Source organism: Miscanthus floridulus, chromosome 18 (assembly GCF_019320115.1).
Source record: "Miscanthus floridulus cultivar M001 chromosome 18, ASM1932011v1, whole genome shotgun sequence".
NCBI lineage: Eukaryota > Viridiplantae > Streptophyta > Magnoliopsida > Poales > Poaceae > Miscanthus > Miscanthus floridulus.
The window spans coordinates 126,118,484-126,129,400 of record NC_089597.1 but is presented as its reverse complement, the minus strand read 5'-3'; the positions used below and the strand labels follow the sequence as shown (position 1 = coordinate 126,129,400).

General features: G+C 39.7%; 1 protein-coding gene across 1 annotated transcript; it reads right to left on the bottom strand.

The window, feature by feature from the left end:
* Nucleotides 1-586: 586 nt before the first annotated feature.
* Nucleotides 587-10,206, bottom strand: LOC136521210 (achilleol B synthase-like). The gene is made up of 13 exons (XM_066514920.1): nt 10,027-10,206; nt 8,862-9,050; nt 8,361-8,474; nt 5,449-5,571; nt 5,254-5,373; nt 5,054-5,152; nt 4,387-4,443; nt 4,126-4,172; nt 3,882-4,025; nt 3,629-3,806; nt 1,971-2,042; nt 1,746-1,829; nt 587-959 (listed from the first exon to the last, which is right to left on the bottom strand). Exons 1-13 carry the CDS (start codon nt 10,159-10,161, stop codon nt 843-845), a joined length of 1,479 nt encoding a protein of 492 aa, XP_066371017.1. The 5' UTR covers nt 10,162-10,206; the 3' UTR covers nt 587-842.
* Between the last annotated feature and the right edge of the window lie 711 nt (nt 10,207-10,917).

The window sequence follows — 10,917 nt, the reverse complement described above, 5'->3', positions numbered from 1 at the left end:
CACTGATGACACTGATGATAAAGATGCTCACTAATGATTACTATTTATGCTATTCATTATTCATATTTACCTGATCATGTGTTTATATAGGCTTGTGGATAAACTTATTGCCACCCAATTGCTAAAAGATGATTTATTAAAAGCTAATCGTAGTTAACCAGTATCAGTCTTTTGAGCCTCATGAACCCCATGATATATTTGTTGAGTACGACATGTACTTACGCTTGCTTTATTTTTCAATTATTTGGATAAAAATCCCGGATGGGTACCAGATTGCTAGTTTGGAGGAATTAGGCTTGTGATCAACCAGTCAGTTGTCCCTGTGAATTTGGAGTCTTCGCCTGAAGATCGAAGTTGTCTTTCCGCTGTCTATACTCTAGGGTTATAATCTTTATACTAATACGCTATGTATTTAAGCATTGTCTATTGATATTACCCTTATTTGTAGCTATATGTGAGATTTGACTTCCTGGGCTCACATATGGTGCGTATCTGGTTTTGTTCTTAAAACCGGGTGCTACACGCGAACAAAATTTGTTGTGTCGTCCACATAGTTTGCAGCAGCAGGCAGTCCCATTAGTGACAAAAACCAAAAAAAATTTCCCATACGAGTATTTGTTGATACAAAGTGTTTGGTATGGCATCTATATGCAATGTATAAGCCACTAATTCCTCAAACAACAAACATTGATCCATGGTCACAATAGAGTGAAGTGGTTTGCTACTTTCACAGCAAAAACGAACTATATGTTCTTTCAAGAAAACTATACTTACAAGTTACAAAAACACCCTCAATGACATGTGCACTACAATGGAATAATTATTATGTGCATTGTTTTGTATCAATTTCTGTTGGCAACAAGTCGGTGGCGAAATTCTCCCAGAGCCCAAATGGGGAATAAGTTGCGGTAGTTGGCGTAGTTGAGGTAAAAGGAGGAGTTAAAGCATCCAACATGTTCCTATACAACATAAACAACTTTAAATCAACAACGTCATAAGAATTGAGCAAATATTTACTGTTTAACCCCAGTAAAGGAATACTACTATTTGTAGTCCTCTAATCATAGATGTATAAACTACCTCCCATTAAAAATACTTAGCACCGTTAACCATTTATGGTCCTTTGGTGCAACTTTGACCACTACTTTTTGTTAGAATTCATAGTTCTACGAATATCAATAAATGTATAAGATTACAAAACTACTCTCAGGTCAGATATATACATATGATTTTTATGTTATCAAACTGAACATTTTAAAAGCTGTTTTTTGACACAAAAGGACCGTGCGGGAGTTCCTCATGGCATTTAAAACTTCGAATTAAAAAGGAAACAGAGTTCAGGGATACTTACAAGAGAGAGAGAGAGAGAGAGAGAGAGAGAGAGAGAGAGAGAGAGAGAGAGAGAGGAGGGAGGAAAAAGAAAACAACTGTACAACCGCTATACAACACCTAGGGCAGCTAAAAGAGAAGAAGAGCATGAGCTAGAGGACAGAAACATTTTAAAAGCTGTTGATGACCAAACTTTCAAAACTTTGATTGGATTTTGGTCAAAGTGCCAAATATTTATGACTATGGTAGTAATTTGCTAGTCCGTTGGATATGACTATCATTTGTGTTTAGTTTTTGGTCCCCAAATTTTTATATACATGCTTTCTAGGTTTTTACAATATTATATATTTTACCTCAAATGTACCAAATTCGTACATAAGACTATTGCTCAATTTTACCTCAAACAAGAATCCTACCTGTTGGGGAAAGTCTCCTGTGTCTAGTTGCATGTTAATTAGTTCTCTTGCCGCACTGTATAGTGGTATGGGATCTCGCTCAACCTAGACAGATGTCAAATATATAAGAATCCTCATCATATATATTGCATTTTTCATAAACTAATACTAATATGTAGTTATGAAAATAGTTTATTGAAACAATATATCAATATGCCTTCCAAGCAAGGGACAATATTTACAAACCTGCCCTGCATATATCAATGCTAGCATTGCCCAAGCAGTGTTCACTACATGAGTACCTCCATCAATATAATTCTGTACAATTTAGGACAAGAAAGCACCAGTAAACTATGGATCATCAGAAGTCCCATAAAGCCAGTTTCATCAATGCATCAATTCCTAGAAAGCTTGCCATTGTAGTAAAATAAAGAAAAATAGTGGGGTAAATGGCACATTGGAGGTCCTAAAACTTATTCATATGATTTGTAGAAAACTTGCCATTTTGTAGTTCCATTTTGCAATACAATCTGGCTAGGCAGTCTTTCAAAGAGAATTTGCTCAAGTTATACTTAGAGCAAAGCACAACTTAGTACCTTTGTTTACTCAATGGCTAGAAGCTTATGTGTAATTTTGCAAATTTTCTTTGTTTCCTTCTTTGTATCTTGAACCTCGTTGTATGAAACTTTTTCAACTTTAATAAAAGCACAGTAGGGGTTCACCCCCCTCCTGTTTCCCTAAAAAAATACAATCTGGCTAGATTGTACATTGAAGTTCTATTTCACACTATAGCTAACTTTCTTACCTTTTATATTTGAGCATAATGGGGTCATCATGCCTTTCAATGGTTTACTCATGAAAGACGTAATGAATTGTATAACCATTATTTCTTCCATATTAAAGATTAATATATGGAGTTTGATTTGCAACTTGAGGTACAAGCAGTACAATCTACATCAAACTCTATCTAGTTGTTACAATCAAATATGATCACATCAACTCAATACATTAACTTCTCTAACAGTGTGTGTCCATCTCATTGTCACCACAACCATACCTCACATTCTGTCCTACACACCCAATGCAGCTAGTGGGCCTTGACGTGTGACTCGGCACATGGATCCTATGCGGTGGTAGGGTGTGGATCGGACAATCCAATCATATTCTATTATAGATGGTGCAAGCGAGCTAATCAGCATCAATCAGTGCAACCCTTTTCACAAATGGTTGAATCCATCCATCGATTCCTATGCACCCTATCCTATGAATCACCTCTTTGTATGATGCTGGCGGCATGTGTGAGGGTGAGAATCTATTCATTAAGATTCAACTATTGATACACATGGATTCCACATGTGTGAGTGCATCCAATGATTTATCATAATAAGGTTATATGAGATGTGCTAATGGGTGTGTAAGTGTGGTGGTGTGTACATGTGCATCCTCCTCATAACTAAAGAAAAACTCCCCATCCCTACCCATATATCCTAGCCCCCAAGTGATGGCCAGGAAAGAATTCACCATTGAGTTGTCAGCATCGTACCATTGTGGTTGCGCTGGCTGGTGAAGGTGGAATTACACCTAACACTTAACATGCTCCCATATTATGGTTTCACTATATCTATTGCTACCATAGAGGCCTGCAACTAGTATATATCTTAAGATGGAGGAGCGCTGGGTGCTAATCAACAACATGTGTGTAGTGCCTACCCAAAGATGTGTGAGAGCTTGCCGGCTTGGCGGTTGTAGATAACAAATTCATACCAATACTCTTGACACTTAAAAGTGGAATTATAGATCTGTCACACCAATTCCATGTATAGAGAAGATGAATTTGCATCATTTTTTTAAATTTGAAAAGGAGAAAGCAATACATCTTTGGTAGACAAGGAGAGAAAATTTACCCCAGTTTCACTAGAAAGATAGCTTTCCCCCCATCCACCTGTAGTTTGTTGCTTTGACAACAGAAACTTGCAAGCTTTCCTGATGGAAGAACTAGTATCATATGTTCTTCCAGCAGCCACTAATCCTTTTACAGCAAACAAGGTTCCATAAGTGAAACATATACCCCACGTACCATACCTACCAAAATATGACAACTAGTTGTAAGTCATATAGGTTGAAAGTCATATACAATGATTTTATAATCTTACTTACCATGAACCATCCTTCCTTTGTTTGTTCTCAATAAACATGGCGGCACTGGTTATGCATTTATCAATCTCTTGGGTACGATACAAAGGATATAGCTCTTTGAATAGTATAAAAGCTTCAAGCACGGATGATGTACATTCAACATATCTACCAATTGGCATCCCAAAAACAGTTTCATTAAGTGAAAATATAAAAGGGTGATAATTGAGTTTAAGTAAGCATTTGTGAGTTTTTTTGGATCTCTTACGGATAATCGATGACAATATTCACAAAATTCTCAGAAGGATTGAGAACCTAAGTTTCCAAACAAAATATGGGTTAGCATAAGTGCATCTATAATACGTTATTTTTTGGGAGGAGTGGTATAAAAATAATCCATCTATCACTTGGGCTTGGTGCCTGTTATAGCGCATGGATGTATTGAAGACAAAACACACTCATATGGGACATTTGTGCAAACATAATAACATAGGATACTCAAAATATAATAAAATCAGGATACACATACCTCTAACCAAGGTGTTGTCCTTTGACATTCAAATGAAGAAAAAGTTCCACCTTTATTCTTCAACACTCAATTAACAAAAGAACAAAAAAGAGATGTTGTCAGATAGATGACCTTTGCACTAGAAAAGAGATAAAGTTCTCTGTTTAGTATGGAACATACTTGAATACGTATGGTCATTTATAATAACTTCAGCAATTACACAATTTCCATGTCACCTAATTCACAACTTGTGTTTGGTCCTAGTATCCTTGGATGTGTGTGTGTGTGTGTGTGTGTGTGTGTGTGTGTGTGTGTGTGTGTGTGTGTGTGTGTGTGTGTGTGTGTGTGTTTGTGTGTGTGTGTGTGTGTAATTGTGTATTTGTGTGTTTGTTAAATAATTTAGTACAAAAAGTAATTGAGGCATTGCAAGGTGCATGTTAAATATTCCTATTTCAAGAAAAGTTTAAAAGTGATTGGATTTGTTGGACAAATAACTTTGCTTGGTGATGATTTGTTTTGTATACAAGTGCTAGATATATGTGTGTAAATGAACTACCAGCTATCACTTACCTTATCAAACAATACGGTCATACTTTCGATTCTACACAATTGCATAGTTTTCACGAATATGAAAATAATCGCTAGTTAATGATGGTAATGTTACACAATATAGTTCTGATGGCAATACCATGGAATAAAGGATGCAATCGATGGCATCATACAACTTTTGTTCTTCTATTGGATTGCCAACAAGATTAGGAGAAATCTTTGACAACAACAATAACACCTGAAGGAAATGACATAGGAAATTTTAGAGGCCACAAAAGGCAAAAACACCATTGCAAGATCAATTCTACCATTTCAAATTTAGAGAGTTATTCTAATAACCTTAATAGCTTCTGCAGTCACATCCGGTGAATTCCAACCATTGTCTACAGTTGAAAAAGTCCATGAACCTTTCGACCTTTGGCGATAATAACTTTGGTAATTTGGTTGATCTTTAAGAACCTTCAATCAAAGAAAAAATGGTTTGGTAATTTATAATGAAAATTTTTCAATAATAAAATATTAGAAGCAACAAACCTGTGATCTTTTTATATATTCATGTGCTTTTTCTATAGTCGGACCAAACTCATCGATGAGATCAGTTGAGCAAAAGGCATGAACTGTTAGTATTGTCTCCCAACTTTGGCAGCCATCGTAAACCTATTTTTGATGGAATAACATAAATCAATGTCTAAAATAGCATCTCAAATGACTCATGTTTCATTCGAAAGAAATCTTATACTCCAGTAACAAAGATATTTCTTGTTGTTAGAAATAGGTTATACTATTGATCAATGCCATTGACAGCATAAGCTATTGTCACTTTGAAAAAAAAAATTAAACACACAAAAACGAGCTCCTAGGACTCACTCTAAAAATAAGATCATCTCTTTCGATGCTTGCAACATGTAACACATCTAGCTTAAAGAGAATGTAGAAACTAATTCCATGCCCACATTTTTGATGAAGCTAAATGACTTCATTACAAATTATAAGTGGTGAGTTCTCAAACGGTGACATCGATCTGAACATATTTGAATTTGCCGATGTTGGCCCATGTTGTGTGTTGATGTGAGATTGTGAGAGGGGGAGGGGGTTGGTCCAACCTTGCTTGATGAGGGTGAGTTAAACCAACATATAAGGCTTCTAGAGTCCATACCAGCATCCCGTGTTAACCCTTTTACATGAGTTGAGAACAAGTAGTTTGGTGGGAGTGTGTGGTTCACTCACCATGCAGAGTGGATCTAAGTTGTTTGGACTATAGGGTGTTACACAAACATAGTGTCATTTAAGCATTGAATTTAATGTTTGATTGCTACATAAACATGAATAAAATATAGGCTATCATGTGACCCTAGCTATACTTGTTACATGCAAAACAAGCAGAGTCAAAAGAGGATTTTGGTCGATTCCAACTCAGTACTCCAAAGTGAATGTTGGGCGAAAGTCTTGTCTGGTGTTAGACAGAGTTGATGATTGTCGTGGGGTCAAAACCGCAGCAAGCATGTTGTTCGAGTCGGTGTCAGAGTACGGGGCCTCCGGTGGCTCGGGTGGACTTAGGAACACAAGAATCACGCAGAGAAGACGCAACGGTTTATCCTAGTTCGGGCCAATTCAGAGCAGCTGATGATCCTTATACTCAAGAGCATCCAAAATCTAGGGGTTACAACAAAGTGTAAAGGAAGAATGTTTGGTAGGGGGTTAGCTCGATGCTAATCCTAAGGTTGCCTCGCCACCGATGGGAGTCTCCCCATCGTCAGAGAGGAAGGAGATGATAGGATGTGGTGGAGGAGGGGCTCTCGGTGCCCCCTCTCTGGGTTGCCTTGCTCTTGGAGTAGAGCGGAGGTAGATGGAATGGAATGGAGTGTCTGGTGATCGAATCAGGATCCTCCCCCCTCTAGGTCCGACCTTATCCCTTATATAATGAGATAGGTCGGGTACAAGGTGGTTTGGGGGTTCTAGTCTATGGTCTACGTACGTCGGAGTCTAGGAGGGGCTTTGCAGCGGTGCGTCGTGGACCATCTAGGTGTCTTGGAGCCGAAGAAGCCTGGGCATCGCCTGGCTGCTCTATTCTGACACTCTGCGTGTCAGACGATGTCAACTTGAACCAGCCTCCCCCAGGTGAGAACTTCTAGAGTCTTCTTGTTGGTGAAGGAGGTCGGCTCCAAGGGCTGACGTGCGGTCCCGAAAGCCCCCAAGCCCCCGGAGGCTGTGGGAAGCTTTGTCTTCTTATGTCACGCCCTGGTCATGACCCAGTCGGAGGAGCAGTTGGTAGGGGCACGCCTAGGGAGCGACGCTAGGGAGCCCCTAGGCATCGGTAGCCTGGGGCATGTCTTCTTGTGCCTGGGCCTTGGCTGGCATCGTTAGCCAGACAGAGCCAAGGACCAGGCTTGGTCATGCTGTAGATCGGGAGCCCAAGGCTCAGAGAAGCCCCCGAGCCCTAGGCGACAGTTGTGGTCGAGTTAGGCTCAACTGGGTCTCTTTGCTAGAGGTGCGTATGAGCGTGCTCGATGGTCATAGCCCTCGAGCCCCTGATCGATCCTAAAGGGGTCGGTCGGGGGTCTTCTTCATTCGGGAACCATTGGACCCGAGGCTTAACATAGCTGTATGTTTGGATCTTGTCAACGATGGTGACATGTTTGGGTGTCGTTCCCTTCCTTGGAAGCATCATCAAGCGCCTCCACTCATCCTATGGGTTTCTTTAGAGGAAACTCTACCTAGGGTCCCTAGGCAGGTGATGTCAGCGCTCAACGTCGTATCGTTCCTTAAGGCATCTCCTAGAAGATGCTACACTACCTTGATTGATGCTGGTCTGCGTGGGATGTTTGCTACTTATTTGTGGGCCTCAGGTTTTTGGTGAGGTCAGGCTCTTTTGAGTTCGCTGCTTGCTTGCGGTGCGTCTTTGGCTCTCCTAGGGTGGATTAGTGGTGAAGCCAGAGCTACTTTTGTTGTGAGGGTGCAACAAAACTTGGCAATGATGACACCCTATGTTCACTTTCTTTGGATATCGGGGCAAGTTGTGAATAGGTGGAGGTGTGCTGGGGCTTTGGCTGATGTTCGATGTGGGAAGTCAAAACTGCTTCTCGCTATAACTTGTGATAAGCTCGGCAATGTGACGTGCGGTAGGCTCCATTGGTGTGTGTAGGTGGGTTGCTTAGGGTTAGTCGTCTGGGTTGTCGTGTTTAGCATTTTCACTGGTTTTCCTTTAATAAATTGTGCGACAGTGTGATTTTTCAATTGGTTTCCCTCATAAATCGAGGCAATTCTATTTCTTGTTAATTGAAAGATAGAGCTCCTGCCAATCTATTAAAAAACTAAGTACTTGAGACTCAAATTTGCGTTAATGCTAATATTTCATTTGGAAATTTTCTTCACCAAAAGCTCACTCATAAATTGGTTAACACAAGCATTCGAGTCCACTAATTTCAAAAGACAGTCAAAAGTGGTACCTTTGCTTTCATGCCATCTTCTGCAAGCCACAAGTAATCATAAATCCTTTGAACATGTTGCTTGAATGCATTTGAATTTTGATTTTCTACCCAGCAGCAAATCATATTCAGTGCCTAACAAAAAATGTATCGAGTGCGTCAATCCAATCTATTTAGACTTTAATATCGGCATATAAAAGAAGAAAAACAATGTTGGCCTTAAGTACAATATTTCCACAATGACCCATTGGACAATTTCACCAATACACCACATGGAAACACCACCATATGTGACCAATCAACATTTACCTCCAATAGCATGACAATTGAAAGTATAATCATTAGCATGCTGCGAGTACGAGCAACCAACAATCGGCAAGATGCAAACCTTGAATGGATTACAAGAACCCCCCTAAAAGGGCTTACTAAATCATGGTTTACTTTAGGATTTATTCTTTATAATTATCAATAGAATAATCGAGCATGCAACTTTAGAAAAGTACAAAGATAGTCCTGTAATACCTTGTTAACAGGACAAATACAAATATATTTAGTAGTTTCATCTTCATAATGGATATGTTCCATGAGGTTACCCAAAGATCTCTCTCTTAGTTTGTTAATTGGCCAGCAATTTAACATTGGCTCCACAAACTTGTTGAGACAAGTCAAAATAATATTTTGCACCGGTGAGCGGGGATAGAGAAGGTCTTCCTGTAATAAAAGAGAAGTGAGTCAAGCATTGGAAAATTTGTTATATTCTTGTCATACTATATATACATATTAATATGATGTGTTAATAAATCTAGCGTAGCTTGCTTGGTTTAGTAGATAAAAATGATTCAAGATCTAGCTTTTTATTGATAAAGGAAGATTGACCATGTTATACAGATTTGGTAAACCAGCTCTGTAACACCCTAGCCCATTAGAAGGTTGTAATAGTTGTGTTGTTGGCCCATGTGACGTGTGTAGTTATGGTTGGTGGGTTTAGTACGATCTTGAAAGTTTAGGAAGGTAAAGGCCTATTTAAAATCTTTGTCGCTCCAAGCGTAGCATTTCCGGGCTAATCCTTTTACACGAGGCAACAACGAAAGTGTAAGAGAGACGCATATGCGGACCCGTTCCACGTGCGGAGCTGGACCATATAAATAGATTTTGGACGCGAGGTGTTACAAGCTCTCTGGCGATACATGCTACAGCCACATGTGAGTCTTTGACAATAGCAGCATCACCACCAGCATGACAGATCAGCCATACTCGTTAATTCCCTTCCAGAGGTTATTCATAATTTTGACTTGTCCAAAGTTATCTAATATATGTCTAATCTAAGTGTATTTAGTACTCCTTCTGATGCAAATATATATAAGTTGTCCAGGTGCCTATATTGGTTAAGATGATTAAAATATTTATTTTAAAACGTGCTTACACTTATAATCAAAAGGAAATAGATGCACAAATTTGTACAGAATATCAGCATATACTTGTCTCGATCATAGATGGTGACTGATCGATATACATCCGAGTATACAATGTACATAACTGTCAGCAATGACTATAGATTTTAACTAAGACAATATGCAAACAGTGTTATATTTCGGTGAACCTTATTAATCAGCTGAGATCATGCATGCGTATTTGGACAAGGGTTGCATGCTGAGCTCTAGAAGTGTTAGTTTAGATTGCAACAAACCTTGGAACAAGAATGACGAGCCTCTTTCCAATTAATATTGTCATATGTGATGTTGTAGAGCTCCTCCCTTAATGCCAATATAGTCGGAGTAATGGGCCCAACAAATTTCTTCCCATAAAGATACGCCATTGGCATATACACCAACCGGAAAAAGCAATAGAATCGTCCTACAAAAAAAATGCTTGAATTAAAGATTAAATTTCACAAAAATGTTTTGTTTCAATAGTCCCAAACCCACCAAACTTTTACTGATCACAAATAACGCTTTGGTTGTGCAAGGAAAATGGACCCTTGGCCCATTTACTTTGGATTTTGGTGATTGATGATCAACAAGACTAAATTGGACTAATGTGTTTGCGAGTGTTAGTTTTGTAGTCTAATAGGTTGCAAACGTGACTTGGATAAAGGCGACGTGGTGATCCGATGATCAACACCTCAAGCAAGACCCTAGAAGCACAATAGAAGACCCAAGAAATCAAGCAAAGTCCAAGCACGAAGATAGGAACCAAGCCGGATGCAAGATCACGAAGAAACAAGCTCGGCAGAGATGACCGAACACGGCCCTTATAAGGATCGGACGCGTCCAATCTATTGCTCGGCAACAACAAGCGTCAGCAGCAGCGACTAGACGCTGAGGGAGGCAGTGACCAGACGCACAGACTTCACTATTCATCGTCGTAGCAACAACTCAGTGAGGACCGGACGCAGCAGCTGTGGACGACCGGATGCACCAGGAAGTGGCGTCCGATCCAGTCCAGAGAGGTTCCAGAACGGCGAAATGTCGACCGGACGCATCAGATGGTAGGCGACCGGACTCGCCAGAGAGTTCGATCAACAGTGAGCGCCAATAGCCGGGACGACCAGACATGTCCAATCAGGACAACCTGCACG